At 43.1% G+C, this 23,807-nt stretch overlaps 1 protein-coding gene across 1 annotated transcript in view; it reads left to right on the forward strand.

Moving 5' to 3' along the window:
• The window catches only part of RAD50 (RAD50 double strand break repair protein), a 495,519-nt gene that overhangs the window by 239,657 nt on the left and 232,055 nt on the right, over nt 1-23,807 (forward strand). The window contains exons 12-13 of the mRNA XM_085618052.1: nt 5,940-6,097; nt 23,170-23,345. Of these exons, the coding sequence (XP_085474178.1) occupies nt 5,940-6,097; nt 23,170-23,345 (334 nt within the window). The remainder of the gene's footprint in view (nt 1-5,939; nt 6,098-23,169; nt 23,346-23,807) is intronic.

Raw genomic sequence — 23,807 nt, forward strand, 5'->3', positions numbered from 1 at the left:
TCTGGGCACAACCTTGCCCCAAACAGTTTCTCTCTACCTAGTCAGCACTAGTGAAGCAGAAAGACTAGTGGCATGGACAAACCAGCTGCATATGGCGTAGTGAACTGGTGTCTCATCTTTTGGGCTGTACATAGAGTGCATTTTTGATGTGATAGAGACATCTTGCTGAAGATTCCTTACCTTTGAACTTTCAGGCTTCAGGCTGGATCTAGAAGATTTTACTTAGCAGTACCCTTGCGCTGGTAGGTGGGGTCGGTCGACTCCGCGTGACGTCATCGGCGTCGTGTTGGCTGTCATCGTGACGTCCGTGTTATCAATATAACCGCCACTCTGGCGCGCTAACTTCACATCTCTTCTTTCCACGCCAGCCAGCACAGATCTGTTGAAGAGAGCTTACGCTGTGTCATTTCTTGACAGACTTTTTATTGACTTTCTGCGAATTTCTTTTGGTGTGCCAAGGATGTCTAGCAAGAAGACCTCTAGGTTCAAGCCGTGTGGAGCCTGTCACCGCGCCATGTCAGTCACAGACCCCCACTTAGTGTCTCTCTGATGTCTGGAGCGTGACCACTACACAAAGTCGTGCTCCAATTGCCGGGCCATGGCACTGAAAGCTTTGAGGGAGCAGTCCCTAAAGCTAATCGCGGCCGGCGCTGATGCCTCGAAAGTTGCCCTCTCAATCTCGGTCTCAATCCCGGTCCTGGTCGATAGGAAGGTCCGAGCACTGCTCTGGTGGATCGAAGTCCTCTTCTTCCAAGTAGTCAGGAATGGGACATCACAAGAAGTCGCAGTGTGCTTTGACTTCGCCACATCTGTTGAGACGGAGGAACATCTGTGTTCGAGGCCCCGCTCTGCGGGATGGTGTCTGGATCAGCTCTGCTTTTCTCTCCCTTCCCTGGGGCGGGAGCAACCGTCGCCCAAATTAAGGAGTTCTATGACGCCATGTGTGCCATATTTGGATGGCCCAACCCTGTTGGCGTGCCTTCGGGCCCCACAGGCTTGGGTGAAGAAATACCTGTGGGCTCCACGCCTTCGGCTCCGGCCACCGTCTCCTACTGGACCCAATCCTAGGTCTGGACCGGCACCAGTCGCACCTCCACGGCAACCTTTTGCGGTGCTGAGCCCGCAGCCGAGGTCCTCGCCGGCACCTGCAGGTGGTGCCTCCCCAATCCTCATTCCAGACGACACGGAGCCAGTCGGGCATCCACCATTTGGCTCCATTCCATTTAACCTGCTCTATTCTGATGAGTTAGGAATGGATGAAGAGGATTGGGAGGGGGAGCAGGACACCTTAGAAATCCTGCCACCCCAGGTCATGGACTGGTATGAGAAGCTGTGTGATGCCAGTGGCCTGGACACCACCCAAGATTCTGGCATGCTGTCTCCCCTCCAACCTGGCTACAGAGGAGGGGCGTCATTGGCTACGGTGGTGTGTATGGCTGCATGTGTCTTGGACCTGCAGCTCCCTATGGTGGCAGTCAAGACTAACGTCTTGACAGAGGTCCTCCAGCCCTGTGTCTCCAGCTCAGAACCCTTGCTGCCTTTCAGTGAGGCCTTGACGGATGTTCTTCAGGGCACCTGGTCCAAGGCCAACTCATGGGATCCTCTCAGCTTTTCTTCGGCTGCCACTTCAGCCTTCACTTTTTAAGTCCCCTCTGGTACAGAAGTATTTTGAAGGGGTTAACACATTTGTTTCCCCCTTCTCCCTTTATCATGCCACAGTATGACCTTAATTTGGTTCTTACTTTCTTGATGTGCACACCTTTTTGAGCCGCTGCACAACTTCCCTCTATGGTTGTTCACTGTCAAAACAGTCTTTTTAGTGGCAATTACTTCTGCCAGAAGGGTGAGCGAACTGTAGGCACCTTACCTGACAGTGAACCAGCGGTTCAACAACAACAGATACTCTACTACCATATATTCACCTGGGCCCAGAAACACACAATTGAGTAAACCGCTGGTGTCAAGTTTGTAAGTTTTTCGCAATGTTTAGGATTAGTCTAAAATACCTCTATTCACCTTTAACTAACCCTTCACGGATCAAAAAGTTCTTTCCTCTGGTCAATGGACCATTAGTTGAACTAGTTGAGGGTGATAATATCATTAAACTAGCTTACTTTATACTTTAAAATATGATAAAATAAACCACAGACTTTAACATTTTAAAACTTCAAAAACACAGTACAGTCACCATCATTCATTGGAGAGAAAATTCAACCCCCTGACCAAGGAGCTGGTAAGGGTCCCCGGGATAGGTCAGGAGACAAAGACTTCAGGGCAGGATTCATGATATGATAGATGACCTCTCGAGAATACCGAAGATTGTGCCGCACCCCTCTCTGACACTCTCTTCCTCCTCGATATTCTTCCACGATCTTGTGATCTAACCCAATTAAATTAGGATCGAAAGTTCTGCTTCGGATTCTTCAATCAACTCTTCATCAGCATCTCTCCCAGCATCTCCCCCAGCATTTAGCTCGTTCTGCTCTCCGCTCTGCTGCACCACGCACAGTATCTCCGTCTCTCGAACTCTCTCTTCTGCAACTCTTCATCTAACTAACTAACTAAAGCCATCTTAATTAAACCTTTCCTTTTCCATGTTCCACCCACTAAAGTTTCAATATCGTAAAAATACGAAATGTGATTGGTCAGGCAAGGGGAAAAGCTCCATCACACCATGCTTACATGTCATTCTTCGTTGAACTTTTCACCATCCGTTCCCAGGCTATGGCACTCAAATTTGGCTTCCGTTCAAGTGTTCTGTCATTGACTTTCATTGCTTCATTCAATAGACCTGCGCGAACTTCGCGTTCAGTTATACACGAGAGGCCCAAATGCGCACTAGTGATAAAGTCAGAAAGACAGATATTAATTTCACTAATACCGTGGTCGCACTGTATACCACCCACCTCTACTCTATTCCCCTTTACTTATAAATACTTTTCCCGCATTAGCATTAGTAAAATAGCTTGTTTTCGTTTCAAATAAGCAGATGCCATGCACGCAAGTCTTCAAGACTCCATTTTAGTGTCTTTTGCTTATGCGCAAGAATTTCCCTCCAGGCGAAAGCTCATCATCCTTCATGTAGTTGACGCATGCGCAGTAAGGATTTCCCTTTTAAAGCGGTTTTAGTCCTTCGTTCATATTATCCACGTTAGCAAACACATAAGCAAGCTTCACTAACCCCCGTATTCATGTGGTGCGGATTAGTTTTACACTAAACTTTACTTCCGAGCAAGTCTCTTTTCTACGAGTCGTTGCTCCATCAACAGTCTTTCCGGACAAAGTGGTACTAAAAACGAGGGCATTCTTTTTGCCCTAGGTTGTAACTCCCTTCCATCTGGGACAGTCCGTTAATATGCCCACTTTCTATGCACCTCCACACCCTTCCAAAGAAGAAGAGCATCTCCATCGTCAGTGTAGAAAAGTGTAAATTCTACGTTAGAAAAAGCGGCAGCCATTTCGTTTCTGTCGTGTTCATTTTACTCTTTGCTGTTCGTGTTTTCACCCAGCCTGTGTTCTCAACTTTAGCTGACCTCTCTGACATAGTCAATCTGTTGTACGTGCTGGGGGCTGCAACTGCCGGTGCACCTGGTCTCAGATACTATCAAAAGACTGTTTATTGCCGCCATAAACATTCCTTTCTCTCCCTCCTCATCTCCTGACCATCTGGTCTGCCTTTGCTCTTGTTTGCCTATAGCTATTTTCGTGCTTAAACCTGTTCCCTCCAGTTTTCCTTCCCATGGGATTGCATTGTAACAAACAGTATATATGGACAATGGTTTTTGTATTATGTGTGCTTCATCCTAAAGCACTCGTGGGTGTTGTTTGGACGCGGTCCCACTCAAGAGTGACTAATAAACTTTTGTTTTACTTCAACTCCAGTGCCGATCTCTCTTTTGTTGGTCTACGGACCACTGGACGGGAGGGTGACTCTGCACCAGTGTGCCCTCACAGGGGTACATTTCCACATCGGGACCCAAAAAGAGTGTTATCGCTCTACCTTGTTCACAATAAAGAGTTCCTGATGGATGACCAACTCTTTGTAAAGTACATGGGAGCAAAGAAGGGTCGTGCCCTGTATAAAGATTTGTCACGCCTTGGCAAAGAAGGTGTCTCCCGAAGGCCTTTGGGCCCATTCCACCAGGGCAAAGGCAGTCACCGCAGCCCTCCAGTGTGGAGTTGCAATTGCTGATAGCTGCCAAGCGGCTACGTGGCCATCTCTGCACACGTTTGCCAGACACTATTGCCTGAATTCTCAGGTTCGCAGAGAGGGCCTGTTTGGTCGCTCTGTTCTGCTGGAATTTCTGGTCTAAAACCTTCCACAATCCCACCTTCGGTGGAGGTATTGCTTGGTATCTATTCAAAGGTAAGGAATCAGCGGCTAGATGTCTCGAACAGATGGACAAGTTACTTACCTTCGGTAATGCCTTAGCTGGTAGAGATATGATCTAACAACAGATTTCTTACCGACCCACCCATCCTCCCCACACTGCAGAATTGTTTTTAGTGTCAGGGCTGTTCCCCTTCATGGCCGTAGCTGTCTTTTTAACACACCCATGGTCAGTCACTTCATGGCTCCATGCTTCTGGCGCGGAAAGTCGTGAAAAGTACTGATGTCAGGGCACCACAGTGATGGGTATATTGATGTCGTGGATGTCACGATGACGACTAACTCGACGTCGCCGACGTCACGTGGAGTCGACCGACACCACCAACCGGGGCGCAGGGGTACTGCTAAGAAAAATCTTCTGGATCCAGCCTGACTCCTGGAAGGTCAAAGGTAAGGAATCTGCGGCTAGATTAGGTCTCTACCTGATAAGGCATTACCAAAGGTAAGTAACTTGTCCTTTAATGCACTCCAGTCCCTGCTGTGCAAGGAAGAGCGATTCTGAGTCAGTTAGCACTATCCTGTGATTGCACTGGTTCAGCAGCAGCTCCACATAGACGGTGACATGTGGCTTACACTCGTGGCCAGAAAAACAGCAAGACTAGTGGTCTGTCCAACCCCTTTACCTGTAACATGTGGCATATTTTTTCTGTTGGCACCATTCAGGCATTCAGTGCTGATGGGTGCTTTTGTTTACTACACTGCCTCTGCTACGTGGGACTGCTATTCAGAGTTCCGTGGTACTAAACTGTGGTCACATCTGTCTGAAACTTGCCCTAAACAGAATGACACATTCACAGAGGTAACACTCCATGCCAACCACTACTGCACAGTAAGCATAGCACATGCTGCGTAAAGGCAAGGGTTGGTGCAATTGGGCTGGACCTATACACTTTAAAATGCTAAATGCTTACTGAATCTAACCAGAATCTAATAGGTATTTGTGTTTAACTCTCACTATCAGCTAGTGGCCAAAATGGGTGGGCACCTTAGGCTGGCTAAAAAAAAAGTAAGTAAGTAAACGCGCTGCTTATTTCAAACCTCCATTCAATCTAGGAATGTCACAAAAGCCTAAAGAGGGGGCCCCTTGAAATGTGGGGGCCCTCCGCCAGAGTTCATTTTGCACATGCCTGAAAACATCTCTGGATGATAAATTACATGAGCACTAGGCATACTTTCGGAGTTGAGCCTTTTATCCATACTTTAGAGAGTCTGCTCTTTGCAAGTATGATTAGCAGCACAATTAATCTTGCGCATTCAATATGCTAGACTTTGTATTTCCACATTCATGTTTTAATCCCACTTTAAAGATACTTCTCCAGTGCTTTCTTTAGTTGAATGAAACCAGCATATGGGACAGATATTGACAGATTTTCTGCTAGATTTATAGCTATCGCCTTGGCCATTCTTAGGGCAGATCTATCCGCTTTGATGAGCCTACCACTGCCAAGGTGTAAATAACTTTTTCTGTGACTTCCAACAGTATTTGCTTTTGCATTCTGTTTTATTTGGGACAATTAAAATCCATTGGTTGCAAAAACTTTTTCCGTAGACTGACAAAGATGAGCAGATCAGAAAAATCAAATCCAGACATGGAGATGAACTGACCTCGTTGATAGGATATTTTCCAACCAAAAAACAGTTGGAAGACTGGATCCATGCAAAAGTACGAGATATTCGACAGACACATGATGCACTGAACAAGTTCAAGTAAGTATTCTTCTGTCTTCTATTCTGTATCTTGCTTTACGTTGGCATCATGGGCAGGGGATGAAAAGAGACAAAATTACCTGATTTTACCGCTACGCTCCAAAGAGCAGGTGCTCTTAATGGAATGGTTAAAGTCTTAAAAAGTGAGTAGGCAAAGTTCAAATGAGCGCCATAATAAGTTTGTTTTTGTACTCAAAAACAGGAGCTATTGAAGCAATTGTATTGAATTGTTCCTTTCAGTTGTTATACTGTTGTGAGTGGAAGAAACTTCTTTTCAAACTATACTTGTCATATTAAATATGTTTTTTTATCTGTTTTGCATTATGGAAGGATGCTTCAATGCTGTAAATCCAGACCCCAGTGGACTGGCAAAAAGTTGTGATGGGCCCTGTTGATATAACTGGGGTTCTGGAGTTTTGTGACATTCATCTTTTTGACCCCGCACTCTGAGTATTTCCATATTCACTTTATTTTTACATGTGTATTTTTTCTGTTATAGAAAATAAATAATTGCAACTAGTATTTTTCTATATTTGGTTAAACCAAAAAGTATGCTTTCACATGGTTGCATGTATGATTTTAACATCTTAAAATTAGCCATAATCTGAGATCTTACTGGTTCTATACTCAGGTAGCACATCTATTTTGTTGATTACGTAGATCGTACATGGTCTTTCATTTTTAGACACATAGGATAACAATGAGGTTGGCATGGATGGCTACAGTAATGTCACCTTCAGGTACCGGTCCCATTGGGTGCCAAAATCTTTCTTCCACCACCTCCTAACACCATGGAGACATTAATGATGCATTAATGGTTAGAGTTCTATATATGAGGAACCCTTCTTCTCCCTCTCCATCAATATGTCCAGTAGAATCTTTGCCTCTAGAAGGGATGATTCTGTGATAACAGACCGGTTGACTAGAGTAACTGGAATCCCCTGCTGTAATTTCACGTCACATATGTCTATGCGTGTAATGGGGGCAATCCAAACTCGGGCTGTAGCTGAGTAAACTGCTTTCATTTAATCCCACAATATCTCCCAGGCTGGAGATCTGAATCGGATCCCACCTCGGCAACCGTACCATGTCAACCTTTCCCCTGTCTATAACTTTTGCCAGTTTTCCTTTCCTTATCAAGGTATTTTTCCACTCTAATACAATTTTGTTCGTGCTTTGCAAACAAAAATTCCCAGTCCTGATTCACATAGTTTGTATCAGTGAAATTTTAGCTCATAAAGTCCACTTATGAACTAGAAATTTTCTCCGGGATTGTAACATTCTCGCATTTTCAAAACAGGGTTTGGTTAGAGTAAATGGAAGCGTGTTGGATGTTTCTGGCTGGGCAACTTCTTTAATTAGATGAAAACCCATATACTCGAAAGCTTTACATACCTATTGCAATTCGGTTCTCGCTCTAAGAAAGCACATGAGTGTGCTCCTGTCACAGGAGTAAGTGTTCCTCCACGTTGGGAATTTGGATGGAATGCTTCCATGTTTAATAGATTTTCTCCATGTGGGGAAAAAATATGTTTGGTGCATATGAGCTGTAGATCATATGCGTTAGCAAAGATCGCCATCTGGTGTTGGGCTCGGATGTTTGCACTTTGTTTTTCTTCGAAGAAGTCTTTGTAGTCTTCGAGGTAGGTGACTCCTCCTTTCGGTGATAGTGCGCATGGGCATCGACTCCAGATAGTTTTTTTCCACCATCGGGTTCGGATATGTATTGCTGCACTCCGATTCGGTATCGTTCTCTAACACCTTCGACGTGCAATCCTCTCCCCTCAACGGTATTGTTTTCGATCGCGGTTTCCCATTCGTCATGTATCTTCCAAACTTGAAAACCTTCGATATGGAACTTCGAGTCGGGCCTACCCATGCTGACCATGCCAGCAGTTGATGGAATGGACTCCGTTCAAGCTATGTCCCGGTTGTCGTGCTGAATTTCCACGCACCGACTTGCACGAGGTCTGCAACCTGCGCCTATCCCGGACACGAGGATTCATCCTGCGAAGCGTGTCAATCATTCCGATCGAAGAAGACCATCCATGATCGTCAGGCTCGACACCACGAGATGCAACGCGGCAGCGGCTCCGTCATGGACATCTTCGGTGAAGAGTCCTGCCGCAGAAGCAGAAGAAGAAGAACTGGTCTCCGTGTCCGAAGCCGACTCCGACATGGAAGAAGACCTGAGTGTCACTCTGGCTTAACGGGCTGCGAGTACAGACCCTCATGTGCCCACTCACGCTAAAGAAAAGGCTCCGGTATCACCCTCTGGCTCCGGTCAACATTGTGAAAAGGTTTCAGATGCCCCGCCCTCCGGCCCGGCTATGAAACACAAACATAAGCCTTCTGGCTCGGGCCGATCCCAGTCCTGTGCCGAACCAACACCTTCAGCACCGAAACATAAAGACAAACATACCCCCACCCCCACCCCCCATGTCGTTGGTACCAAGGACATCTTCAACACCGAAAGCCTCAGAGCCGAAACCCTCCAAGCCAAAAGAGCCTGAACCGAAGTCGTCCAAACCGAAATCCTCGGACCCGAAATGCTCCACACATAAAAGCTCGGAGCCGACAACTCCTGCACCGAAAACTTCGGAGCCGAAATAAATCATTCCAAAGGCTACACAGCCTAAACCAGCTAAAACTAAAGAACTGGATTCCAAACACTCAGCACCCAAAGACTCGATGCCGAAATCCACTCCAAAAGTGACAGACTCTTTCCAAAAACTTTAGATCCTAAACAGAAAAAACTCAGTATTGATCCCAACACTGGACACCTCATAGCTACTCTTCCCAAAAAACGGAAGCTAGACCTCCCACAAGAGAGCCCTATACCTCTTCAGAAAAAAGAGACATGGGTACCAACCCTTCTCCCCCTTATATACCTCCATCTCCTTCTCCTATTCCAAACATCACACCAACAAATTCACCACCTCCACGGTCACCTGACTCACAGGATTATGATTTTGATGATGGGGATGGGTTTGGGGATGATAATCATCATATCCTTAGAAGACCCAGACATAACACACAACCCTGACCCATGGGATGACTATGATAAAGATCCAGATGTACCAAATGACCCTGATCTATATCCCTCTAGGCGTTCCCCACCTGATGACAATATTGGCTTTGCACAACTCATCAATAGGGCTGCCCAATATCACGGGGTGGAACTACATAATGACCCTCTAGAAGAGGATTTCCTTGTAGAAACCTTCACACATTCCCTGAGGTCTACCAACACTCTACCCATGCTAAAAGGCATGTTAAAACATACAAATGAGATATTCAAGGACTCAGTTAGAGCCCGAATACTAACACCTCGGGTAGATAAAAAATACAAGGCCTCTCCTAAAGAGCCCGTGTACATAAAAGGTCAGTTACCACTAGACTCTCTTGTTCTGTCTAACGCCCGCAAGAGAGCTAACTCTCAAACAACAGGTGACGCTTCTCCTCCTGATAAGGAGTCACAACTTATCGATCCCTCGGGTAAAGGGTAGCTTCCCAAGCCGCCAACTCTTGGTGTATTGCCAATGCTCAAGCTCGACTGGCACATTACGACAGGGCACATTATGATGAATTAGAAAAACTTATACAACATTTTCCAGAAGAACATAAGGCCAAAGCTAACGACCTCATTCAGTACGGGAAGCTCATTACAAACATTTCCATAAAATTCACCCTAGATGCGGCAGACACAGCTTCGCGTGCTATCAATACTCAATACTAGCATACTTCTGCTGAGAAACGCTTGGCTTCGAATCTCCGAGTTCAAGCAGGAGGTACAATTCTCCATACTTAATCAATTAACATTAGATACTTCATTGGAAAAAATTAAGAAAGATACTGGCACTGCAAAATCTATGGTAGCCCTACAATTACCTTCTAGCAGAGGTTCTCGTCGCTCCTTCTACAGGCGTGGCTCGAAGACAATGTCATCCGAAACAACAAATCTAGCACCTCCAGAGGCTATTTTTGAGGAGGTTACAGAGGAAACAATAACAAAGGCAGAGGAAGAGGCAACTCCACCCACACTTCCCCTGCCAACAAACAGTGACATCCCCCCACTACCCCCGACCACTCCACTCCTGTCGGGGGATGTCTCTCACAGTTCCTACCTGTCTGGAATTCAATCATCTCAGTCAAGTGGGTAATACAGATTATCCAAAATGGTTATTGCCTGGAACTTACCAGCACTCCACCAACAATCCATCCAAGAGAGCGGGCAATGTCACTAGAACATCTCACCCTGTTAAAACAAGAGGTCCTCTCTCTGTTAGACAAACATGCAATAGAACCCGTCCCCTCACATTACCAAGGGACAGGAGTGTACTCCCTATACTTTTTGATTCCCAAAAAGGACGGCTCTCTCAGGCCCATACTGGACCTCAGATAGCGAAACCTCTACATTCAATCGGACCACTTCCACATGGTCATCCTACAACAGGTGCTCCCATTGGTTCATCACGGCGACTTTCTTTCCACCCTAGCTTTAAAGGACGCCTACTTTCATATTCCCATTCACCCAGCTCACAGGAATAACTCAGGTTTGTGGTGGACGGACAACACTACCAATTCAAAGTCCGCCCATTCGGGGTCAATACAGCACCAAGAGTATTCACCAAGTGTCTAGCAGTAGTAGCAGCTCATTTAAGACGACAACACATTCACGTCTTCCCTTATTTAGACGATTGGCTAATAAAAGCCAAGTTGTATCACAGCTGCCTACACCATACTCACAAAACACTTCAACTACTTCATGACTTGGGATTCACTGTCAACCTCACCAAGTCTTATCTGCAACTCTCCAACACGCAAGCATATCTAGAAGCTACAATAGATGCCCGCAAAGCTCTATCGTACCCCAACCCAGTCAGAATACGCAACATGCAAACACTAATATCACAATTTCAACCGCAACGCTCACTACCAGCCCGAGTGTTTATGCAGTTGATCGGAATGATGGCGCCTTACATTCCAATTGTTCCTTATGCAAGACTCCAAATGCTTCCCCTACAGGAATGCTTAGCACATCAGTGGAACCAAGCTCAAGGTCACTTAAACAATCTGGTGTTGGTGAACGGCCGCACTCATTTGCTCTCTGCAGTGGTGGAATACACAATACATTTCCAAGGGACGGCCTTTTATCGATCCGGTTTCACAGATAGTGCTAACAGCAGACGCATCCCTCACTGGTTGGGGAGCTCATCTTCAAACACACACCATTCAGGGCATGTGGACTCTACAACAAAAACAACTCCACATAAACCATCTGAAGCTGCTTGCAATTTTTCTAACATTGAAAGCTTTTCAGACCCATCTAGTAGGCAAAGCTGTCCTAGTTCGTACAGACAACATGACTGCAATGTACTATATACAAAAACGGGGAGGGACACACTCCATGCAACTTTCGCACTTAGCTCAAAGCATTTGGAGGTGGGCCATTCCTCAAAACATATACCTCCTTGCACAACATCTCCCAGGAGTAGACGTTCAGATTGCAGATCTACTCAGTCGTCAGAGACAACAGATCTACGAATGGGAACTACATCCCCAAGTACTCCTCCCATTCTTCCAAGTGTGGGGCTACCCAGAAATAGATCTGTTTGCCACACACCACAACTCAAAATGCCCAAACTTCGTGTCCAGGTACCCACACCCATTATCCAAAGGCAATGCACTATGGATGAATTGGTCAGGGAAATTTGCTTGCGCTTTTCCACCTCTCCCACTAATTCAATTGGTGGTTCGGAAGCTAACTCAGCACTCCCTCACAATGATCCTAGTTGCTCCCACATGAGCTCGACAACCATGGTTCCTAAACCCTGTTGGAACTGTCAATAGTTCCTCATCAAAAGTTACACCTCTCCCCCAAGGCTTCTCACTCAGAACCATGGAGAGATAAGACATCCAGATCCCAATCAACTCAACCTTGCAATCTGGCACCTGAAGTCTTAGAATTCGGCTACCTTAACCTCCCATCAGACTGCATGAACATCATTAAAGAGGCTAGACATCCTACTATTAAAGCTTGCTATGCAGCAAAATGGAAACGATTTGCAATTTATTGCACTAAAAACCAAATCAATCCATTAGATGCCTCAACTCAAAACATCTTTTGCTATCTGTTACACCTACAACATGCTAACTTAGCATACATGTCTATACGTTTACATTTTGCTGCAATAGCGGCATACCTACAAAACCGACAACACTTGTCTTTGTTTCGAGTACCCGCTATCAAAACCTTTATGGAAGGACTCAAAAGAATCATTCCTCCTAGACTTCCACCTTCTCCCGTGTGGAATCTTAATATAGTCCTTACAAGACTCATGGGCCCACCATTTGAGCCTATGCACAAATGTGAATTACAATTTCTAACTTGGAAGGTAGCCTTCCATACAGCCCTCACATCTCTTAAAAGAGTTGGTGAGCTCCAGGCACTCACCATACAAGAACCATTTTTACAAATTCACCAAAATAAAGTGGTTCTTAGGACTAACCGAAAGTTTTTACCCAAAGTCGTTTCTGCTTTTCATCTCAACCAGTCTGTTGAGTTACCCATAATTTTTCCTCAACCAGACTCAGTAGCAGAACGTGCTCTTCACACATTAGATGTAAAAAGAGCAATACTTTATTACATTGAAAGAACCAAACCTTTTAGGAAGACAAAACCACTCTTTGTTGCTTTTTCACCACCACATAAGGGCAATCCCATTTCAAAAGCCGGTAGTGCACGATGGATAGTTAAGTGCATATAGATATGCTACTTCAACGCTAAACGCACCGTAACAGTTCCCCCTAAAGCGCATTCTAGATGCAAATTGGGGCTTCCATGGCATTTTTAGGAAACATACCCTTAAATGACATTTGCAAAGCTGCAACATGGTCTACACCACACACATTCACAAAACACCATTGTGTAGATGTGTTAGCAAAACAACAAGCTAATGTGGGCCAGGCTGTTTTAAGAACAGTATTTCAGACCACTGTAACAGATATAGGTTAGCCACCGCTTAGGAAAGAACTGCTTTATAGTCTATGCTAACGCATATGATCTACAGCTCATATGCCTTGAACGGAAAATGCTACTTACCCAGTATGCATCTGTTCTTGGCATATACTTAATCAAAGTCATTAAAATGACTAACAGTGTAGAGAAAAACAAGAGTTCTCTTTACACAGTCTTCTAACAGTTGCCAACAATAGGAATTCTAGAATGTTGTCTCAAACTGAAAAAACTGTATCTTAGTTTTAGACACTAATGCAACACTTTGCTTCCACTTCGAAGACTTCGTTGTGACACGATGTTAGGTATAAAATTATTATAATTTCCAAAACCTGTTAAATTGATTAAAAAACTTGTGCAGCAAACATTTCTAAGCAAACAAATTTCAGAGTATCTCACCCTGACAATTTGAGTTTCGGCCCGGTAAGGCGATTCCTCAGGATCCTAAGGGGTGCCACAAATCTGAAACAGGAGAAAGCTGTGCTTGGTGGATTTTATGGGTTTTGGCAAAGCCCCTTTGCCCTTCACTATTTAATTAGGTCTTAACAAAGTTAATAAAGATTAGCCTATCCTAAACCGCAGCTTAAAATTTGAGAACTTTGGACCTATGAGCAAGGTATTTTCTCTGTCATTGGCTGATATTCACTCAGTGTGTGCGCAGATTAAAAATTAAAAACAAATTTGTTAAAATAGCAACATCATTGCAAAAAGCTGTTCAGTACCATTGAAATTAAGCAATACTTCTATCTCTGGGGTGATATGAAATTCAACATTGTGTGATTATACATTTCCATGATACAAATATATTACTACTCCGGTAATCATCAACAATCTGTATCTATAGAGACCAATTAAAATATTACTACTGCAATTGCAGGTAGACCAAATCCTTTGTTCAAAATTCATTTGTACACCAGACCCAACCAGAAAATCCATTTTGTTTCTTTTTATCTCAAGAGGCGTTCACAGTCTACCTTCATGTTATTTTGAGATTTTCTGCCTTTCAATACCATAAATATTATTCCAATAATTTTCACCCTCCTGCACTTCAGAGAAGTGGAAAACTATCATTTGAATGTTCTCAGCAATTCCCAATTTTAAACTTTTACATACTACTACCACTATATTTCTTTCACCACAGGGGCACTCAGTGATATACACTACAAGATATGTGATGCAATAAACAGACTTTGCATTATCCTCTTCATTCCCATTTTGTTTTACCGAGCTATTTGCACAATTTAGAATGTTCCCTTGCATAGAATCAATGGGGTGAAGGGGTATCCAAGTACTCTGTCTGATGTGGCTTCTCAAAATCAGTATTACACAGTGTATGCCTATAGGCTTGTAATTGCTTGTAGGTAATAGAGGAATAGGATGCCAAATAAAGCATTTCATCTTTTTTTTTTTTTTTTTTTTTTTACTTTTTTTTTTTTTTTTTTTTTCAGGGGATGCACGGGGTTAGAAGGGGGGGGGTGTTGGCAAAACTTTAAAATGTTCCTCATTGTTCGAAGTAGTATTATGGAAGATGGAGGTTGGCAGATATTGTGCCAAGTATTAATGCAACAATGGAAATCTTTGCCTTCCTTAGCTTTTTTTTTTGAGTATGGGTAGTGTGGGGTATGTCTCTTGGAATGTAAATGGCCTCCGTACCAAGCCCAGAGCTAATAGAATTATGCAATATTTACGGGACTTGGATACGCAGGTCATTGTGCTCCAGGAGACACATTTAACACATGCCGAAATGCTTGCCTTTCTTAAGAAATTTGGGTGGATAGACTTTGCAGTTTCAACAACCCAAACAACTAACACAAGAGGGGTCTCAATTATATTTAAAAAGGGAGCCAAAGCTAGGCTGATATCACAGGCGGTTGACCCAGGTGGCAGATGGGCCATAGCGTCAGTGGTTATGTCTGGTATGCTAAACACAATTGTAGGATATTATGGTCCGAATCAGGATGACCCCTCTACTCTTGAGTCAATTTTTTCACATCTGCTTTCCTTCCCTGATCCGATTATTCTGGCAGGCGATTTTACCATCGTATTGGACCCTTTACTGGATAAATCGGCTAATAATCGTTCTGCCGTCTTCTCCAAATCTAGGGCCTTGCTGCAAAGCGCTATGAAACAATATGGTTATGTTGATATCTGGAGAATGAGGTCGGGACAACAACAAGGGGTTTCTTTTCGAAATTTTAAATACCACCACCAGTCCAGAATTGATTTCATCCTAATAAGTCTGAGACTGGTAGATTCCGTAAAGGCTATCAGCTACCTCCCATTACATTTGTCTGACCATGCGGCCGTAGTAATGGAACTGGCTAGACCGATTAAGAAGTGCTCCACGTCTTGGTCTTTTGACCGCTCTCTTCTTTCATCTCATGAGGATATCGCATTTCTTAAATCTGAAACCCAGAATTTTTTGAACTCCAATAGAGGTTCAGCCACGACTAGAATAATTTGGGATTCCTTTAAAGCCTTCTTGAGAGGGGTTATTATGGGGAAAGTCTCATACCGCAGGAAGCTACATAGAGAAGAAGTTACCTCCATTGAAGCTCAGATATGTCAAATACAACAAGACATAGATACCAACTATGTGGCTCCCGGATCAGATCCGTCCAATCTTCACAGTCAACTACTAGCCTTGAAGGGTAGTCTGAGTTCGATATTAAATCTTCGACTTCAACAAAGATGGGAAGCAAGTAAGTTGGCCCACTTTGAATATAGCGAGGGCGCTGGGAAACTACTGGCTTGGAAGATCAAAACGGATCTGGTTCGGAATAACATTGCCGCAATAATGGTAGATAACAATACCTTACACTCTGATGAGGATATTAGGGGTGCCTTCAGAGATTACTTTCAGGTGATCTATAAGGAGGATAAGGAGATCTCGATAGATTCTATTGAGGGCTGGTTGAAAGACATTAATCTTCCTTCGCTATCGGCCGATCAATCTCTTCTCTTAGATAAAGCCATCACTGAGGAAGAGGTAAGATCCGCCATTAAAAGCAGTAAGAAGGGGAAGGCGGCTGGGCCGGATGGCTTGCCGGCAGAAATCTATAGAGCCCTTGAAATAGAATTAGTCCCATTCCTCACTATTCTTTTCAATCAAATCTTATTGGAAGGGCAGCTCCCCCCAGCCTCATGGGATAATGCCTCTATTACACTTATTCTGAAACCAGGGAAGCCAAAGACCGCTTGTGGATCTTATAGGCCAATTTCAATACTCAATGTGGATTATAAGATCTTTACCACTATTTTAGCATCAAGGTTGGCTGTGATTGCGCCTTCGGTCCTCCACTCTGACCAAAAGGGCTTTGTTAAAGGGCGACAACTATATGAGCTAACCTACGATTTAATAGGTGCCATAGATCTAGCATCGGCCTGTGCCCTCCCCTTGGCCGCCCTCACGTTGGACGCGACCAAGGCTTTTGACAGTCAATTGGTCATACCTGTCGGGAGCCTTGGCTAAGTTTGGCGTGGGGGCTGGGTTTCGCAGGGTTATAAGCTTGTTATATCATAGCCCAGTTGCACGTCTGTTGGTCAATGGAGAGTTATCCGACCCAGTCACTATTACTAGGGGGACTCGGCAGGGCTGCCCACTTTCCCCCTTACTGTTCGATTTTTACATCGAACCCTTTGCGCAACAACTGAGGGAGGAGGTCAACATCAAACCTTTCTCATATAAAGGTTGGGAAAGGAAAGTAGCCCTTTATGCCGATGATGTGCTTATTCTTACTTCGGATGTTGCCACCGCACTCCCTTTGGTGTCAAAGTTAGCCCATCTATTTGGCCAGGTTTCCGGTTACGAAATAAATTATGCCAAAACCGAGATGCTTGTCTGGAATGATGACGGGCAAGCTAGGGATCTACAAGCAGGCTCTTCGATGAGGTATTTGGGCTTACATATTGGGAAGGACATAGGGAAAATTGCTCAAGTTAACCTAACAGCAGTAGCTAAAGAGTGTCGCAGGTTATTGCTTTCATGGTCTTGTATTCCACTATCTCTAATTGGGAGGGTTAACTTAATTAAAATGTCGATTCTTCCTAAAGTTTCTTTTTTGTTTTCTACCATTCCCCTGCATTTTGATTTCTCTTGTTTAGTTAAGTTACAGTCAGATATAACATCTTTCATCTGGAATAATAAACAGGCAAGGATTTCTTGGATAAAGCTTAGGAGGCGAAGGGACAAAGGGGGCCTGGCTGCCCCTGACTTGAAACTATATGCTTGGGCTTTTCAGTTAACTCATTCCCGTATGTTGTTAAAATTACCTTATGACTACGGGGTGGGGCGGATGTTTTCAGCCATGCTAGAAGGGGAAAAAGTTAGCCAATCTGCCTTTTTATTTAAATTTGGCAACCCCAAGTACTTTAAAAAAATTAAACTGAAAGTATTACAGGGTTTGGCAAAGTTGTGGGCCGAAGTCACTAGATCTATTAAACAAGGCTACTATTGTGATAAGACTCCGTTATGGGGGCTACCTGAAAACCCTGACTGGCTCGGAGATATCTTAGCGGCACCTATAAGAGATGCAGGCCTAGAGGTCTGGGGAGATCTTTTTTTGAAGGGGAGTTGCTTGCATGGGAACAGCTGCAGGCTAAGATTGGCCCTAACCTCTCAAGGTTTAAATACTTTCAAATGCATAGCTGGACTCAGGCCTATAAAACTCAACCCCTCGGAAGAAATAGGTTCCTACTTGGAGGATGTAGCCCACTTATAAATAATCTGGTTAACAACCCCTTGGGTAAGAAAGAGACTTCACAGTGGTATCGACTATTATTGGAAGAAACGGATGGCGTCTTTAATTTGCCGGACCTGCTGTGGAGCCCTTTAATTTCTGGTCCCAAAGCACAAGAACTCTGGTCAGTATCATTCGACCTTTTATACACCATAGTGAAGCCATCTTGGCTACGCAGGAACCATTTGTTTACTTTGCATCGGGCATATTATTCTCCCCTTAGATTATCTAAATTCTCCGAGGGCAACTCTATTGCGTGCTCAAGGTGTGGTCTTCTGGCTGCTTCGGACACCCATATGTTTTTTGACTGCCCCACTTTACAGCCATACTGGGCAGCTATCAGTAATACTCTAACCATTTCATTGGGGGTCCATGTTAATATTGACTTATCTCTAGCGATTTTCGGGGTCTTGGAAGGAGTACAACTTGCAGCCAAAAAATTGGTGTTCTACGCGGTGCTGTTGGCAAGAAGGGAGATCTGCAAGAAGTGGAAAGACCCGACTCCACCCTCCTTCAGTGAATGGCAGACCTCCGTTTTGTCTACATCACGTATGGACCTTGTTAGAGCTGGCAATCAAAATAAGAGAGCTTTCTGGCATTTGTTATCATGGGTTCACTGATTTCCGTTTTATTTATTTTTTTTTTATTTTTTTTTTATTTTTTTTTCCCCGGGTCCCATGATTATCCTATTATGGTGCTCCCATTGCCGTTTACACCATGTGATTTGTCTCTACCTGGTCCTAGCCCGGGCTCACCTTGGTGGTTTATAAAATGGGAATCGCTTGCCTCTTCGCCTTCTAAGATTGACACTGCAATGGCTGAGGGATGTTGTGTACCTTCCATCTCGTTTTCCTTATCCCTGCCAGTTCTTATGAACTGAGACAGTCATGTGCAAGCTAATCTGGCTTGGCATTGGAACCATGGTAGCAATGAGGACAAAAAAAAAAAAAAAAAAAAGCATTTCATCTTGTGTTATAACATGCCAGTGTTTTGGGGAAAGTTTGCAAATTTCTATGTGGTCAGTGTTATATTCCATGATCAGACATACTGGATTGTTCAAGGTTTTATCAACACTTTATCCTTGTGATTCAAGTAACAACTTTGTAATTCAGGTGGCACTTACATGGTTATAAATCATGTTTTGTGAAACTTTCAGTCATTGTTTTAGTATTTTCTAAGAATTTTAAATTTAAACTACAAATTATTTCGGCTGTTAAAAATTCTCCATACGGGTTGCTCTTTATTAGCGTGCTGGGGGGCATGATGTAGTATGGAGGATTCAATTACAGGCAGTTTTTCTGTGAATATGATTCTACTTGTCTGTTAGTTATTTCAACTATAGTTTACAAAAATCAAGTTTTTGATTGGCTCTTGATCCTAGTAAGTTTAATGTTGTCAAGGGTTATCAGTCAGATACAGATAAAATATATTATAAAGTATGTATGTATGTTTGTGTGTATTGGTATTTATATAGTGCATGCCTAGCTATGAAGCAACCATTTGCTGTGCATTTTGTGAGGGTTTGGAAGACGAGCTACCAAAATGGAGTAAATCAAGTGTATGTCATCTATTATATCTAACCACTAACATACATTATCCAAATTAATACAGTTGTGCTTCCTTCAGGCATACTTTTCTTTCCACCAACACTCCATCAAATTTGCCTAAGATGGTGCAAATTAGCAGCCCACTATTACTATGCATATTTTAAGTAACATTCCTTATTGAAAACAAAATAGTTGTGTGTCACAACAAATTCAACAAGTGACATAGGCATTTTAGAATGCTAAGTGTAGCTTCCAGATCTTGTTTTTACAATAGTTTCTCAGAATGAGGTAATCCTTGTGACCCATTGAGGTATGCAGTGAGGGAAAATCATTATGACCATCCATATGTTGTTTTCTTATTAGAAATCTTGCAATTTTCTCCAAGAAATGAAAAATGTTTTTTATGTAAGAAGTTTTGTGAGGCGCACTTTGTAGGCTGCTGTGTTCTAGAACATTGATTTAATTAGGTCAGCTGGGGTTTTGAGATGAGTTTTGACAGTTACTGAATGGTCGCTTTAACTACATTATGTTATCCAGACTTTTATTACACTACCCACTGTTTCCACTAGATGTCTCTGCAAACGTGTATGACGAAAGTAAACCAACTTACTGTTTCTAGGATGTCAGTTGCTGCACTTGGAATCGATTCAAGTGTCTAATTTTCCTCTAACATGGTCGGCTCCTGATATTGACATTGTGACAGCTGCTCAGGGTCTGTCTCCTGCTCACAACCACAGGGCCCTGCAACAGTGGAGGAATCATCCTTTGCAACTCAGTAATCCTCCTGCATGCCTTTGCCTTTACCACGCAGATGCCTTTAATATATATCTACATTATAGCAAGTTCTCGTTAGGTCTGCGCGTTTAGGAGATGCCTTTTTTGGTTTACTAATAACTTTGGTGCCGTTTATCGAATCTTCGTGAAACGCTCCAAAAATATTGCCTTTTTAGACTAGTTTCTTCAGGAACAGTTTGAGGTGATCTGTCTGCAGGAGCCGACCTGGCAGTTTGGGCTGTACTGTTCCCATTGGAGCAGGGTCAAGGCCGTGTTGCATATGGCTGGGTCCAAACTGAGGTGGAATGGTAGGCGAAAAATGATGGATTTGGATGCGGCCCGAGCACTTGCCAGTGGTTGAGATTAATTGAAGCATTTTCATACCCTAACTTTCTAAAAGTTTCACTTTCAAAATTTTAAAATAGAGGATTTTAAATTGCAATTGATTTGAATAGAAGAAGCCTTTCTCTCTCTCTTCGCAAACTGACATTATCACTTATTAAGTGTAATGAGGTTGTTAGCCTGATGGAAACATAGCCTTTCAACAGTGAAAAACTACTTTGAGTTTTTCACTGCCAAGATATGTAAAACATTAGTACACATGTCCTTTTTTTAAAACAATAGCATGCACCCTACCCTATGAGCCATCAGAGCCAACCTTAGGAGTGACTTATAAGTTTTAAAATGAAATGTTTAGGCCTGGCAAAAGGATTCGTTTTCCTGGCCGTAATGGCAGTTTTAAACTGTACTATAGGTAGCGGTGGCAGGTCTGAGAAATCTTTTGCAATGCTACTTTTGTGGGTGGCACTATGTGTGCTGCAGCCCACGAGAAGCATTTAAGTTACAGGACCTGGATGAATGTTTGTATCATTTACTAGGAGTTATAAGTAAATTAAAAGTTCCAATTGGGTGAATACCAATGTTACCATGTTTAAAGGAGAGAGCACAATTACTTTGCCTCTGATTAGCTGGGAGAAAGTACAGGGTCCTAATGCCAACAAAAATGAGTTAAACAAAAAATCAGGGAGTGAAGGCAAAACCACTGGGGGAATACCACACCAAGGATACTAGGTTTTACAAATGTGCATTGGTTTCCTAACAATTTATTCAAGAAAGATAAATCCTAAGTCCTAAGACATTTGAAATCCAGTCAGTGCCTTCATCCTCGTAGCTTGTGATATCGCTAGAACTCCTCAAGTCTATTTGACTATGTTACACAGTTACCAGTTATGTATTCTCTCCATATATAGTATATTTTTTTATTTGTCAACTTTGTTGAATGTGGCAAAAGACCCTTATTCTAGAGAGGTGATTACCGTTTTCTAACTTGCTGAAAAATAATGCATCAGTTAAGAGATGTTGCTGCTTCAAACCTGAGATATTGGCATATTATTTTAATTTAGGGCAGTTGAAAATGGACTGATGTGGTGCTGCTGGAAGTAATGAATGGCTTTGGTCTCATTTTCAAGCCTCGTCAATATTTTTGATTGGATTGGATTTGCGGCCTGAAGTTTGGAAGGAAGAAGAACGGCTAGATGACATGAGCTTTGATGGCATCCAACCTCAACTTTCACTGAGTGCAAAGGCACTTGGATTCACCCATGACACTAATCTCATCTTCAAGGCACATCTTGCTAAAGAAACAGAAGGCCTTGTACCAGGTCTCTCTTCTAAAGAAAGTTAACCAATTTCTTTCCAGAATGCGTCTTGAGAACTGCAGTTTAAACCCACACACTCTTGCACCTGGATGGTAGTAATGTCCTGGCCTCCCAAATTCCAAAATGGCACCACTTAAAGGCATCCCCCATCCCACGCCTGACGAAATATGATCACATCACCCCAGTCTTGATGGATCTTCTGTAGCTTCACTTGCCAGTCCTCTTCATCTTCAAATCCAGCAGCACCATTTACAAAGCCATCACAACCAGCACCTATTTAGCTTGAAGGCAAGTTCACCATGCCTGGTGATTCTCAGTAGACCCACAGCCTGAGCATCATCAGACTGCCGACTAAGAAGTGTAAAAATTAAAAACCAAAGGCAGTAGGCTTTTTCATCTGTGCACACACAGCCTGAAACAACACCCCTGTATCCTTCAGGAAGGCCACTACTGATGAAGTACTACTGATTAAGACTCACCACTTTAAGGAACACTACATCATAATGCATTAACAGTCCACAAACCAGCTTTATCTCCTTCTGCGTCTTGACTTCATGATGGTTTTTGAGTACATCTCTCCACTGCCTTTTGGTTCGGTTTACAAAATACACATACCACATACATACACATTCATCTGTGCGTGTATGTATGTGGTACTTTCAATAGTGCAAACCTGCATACATTTGCATGTCATCAGCTTAAACATCATGGTACGGCATAAGGAGGCTAAGATGTCACCAAGGTGTGAATGGAGCACAAGAGAGAGGTCCCTGGACTCATCCTTTGGGTGTACCAACCCCTATGGATGTAGATAAGGGAAGTGTAAATCATTGGGAAACACTATGAGTAGATTGAAAGGTAGGAGCCGATCCATTTGAGCTTTTCCAGAAATGTCCTCTGAAGAAAGGGTGAGGATCATAACAGAGTTCATGGCAGTGTTGAAAGCTGCTCCGAAATCATGGAATAAGGATTGAAAGGTTACTTTGGGGTACAGAAGTGAGGATGTTGGAGGCAGTGCACAGATTCTGTGCAGTGAAATTGACAGAAGCACAGTGGAAGTAGTTGGACTGATAATTGAATCAGTGGTCTGTTAGATGGTGAAGAAATGATGGTGGTGGAGCATAAGTGTGTTACAAAGCCAAGTTTGTGCTCTTGTAGTATACTGTGTATGTGAGTGAAGAGTAAGTGGACAGGACCAGTTTGTAGAGGTTGTTGAAAGCTATTATGGTGAAGGTTCAAGTCACTCATATTATTCATAATGTTGGTCACTTTGTTCTTATTATGGTATCAAATGTGTGTATTTATTCAGTTCAGTTCTTCCATGCGCTTATTTCAGCAAAGAACTGGCGTCTGCAGAACAGAATAAAAATCACCTGAGCAGTGAGCTACGTCGTAAGGAGGAGCAGTTGACAAATTATGAAGAAAGGCTTTTCAACTTATGTGGCAGCCAAGACTTTGATAGTGACCTTACACGTCTTCAGGAAGATATCGAGAAATCATCTAAGCAGCGGGGTAAGTTCCTTTATTAATCTGTTATTATAATACATTATTGGAAGAAATTAGGTTATTAATCGAGGGGCAAAGTACCCTCCTCATGTAATAATTACAATCCTTTTTAGGGTTAGCCACTAAAGTCACTAAATTAAAATATGAGCTGAACCCCCTGGCCGCAATGGCACAGAACAGACGGGCTTAACTTGTAGGCAATGTGTTAAGTATTTATTCAGTACTAAGAGGTATCCATCCGGGACTATATGTAACATGTATGACTAATATGCAATTCATGTCATAGAGGATTGCTGTTGATTTGACTTATTCATAAAAAGCAATCAAAATACTTGGAAAGAAAGCATTTATGCAGTACTGAAACGATAATAAAGTTGAAATGCAAAACTATAAAATCCCCAAAACTAATTAGGAAAATGAAGTAAACTTTAGTAAACACGATGACGCTAAAATGTCAACAATCCAATA

Source organism: Triturus cristatus, chromosome 7 (genome assembly GCF_964204655.1).
Source record: "Triturus cristatus chromosome 7, aTriCri1.1, whole genome shotgun sequence".
NCBI classification, from domain to species: domain Eukaryota; kingdom Metazoa; phylum Chordata; class Amphibia; order Caudata; family Salamandridae; genus Triturus; species Triturus cristatus.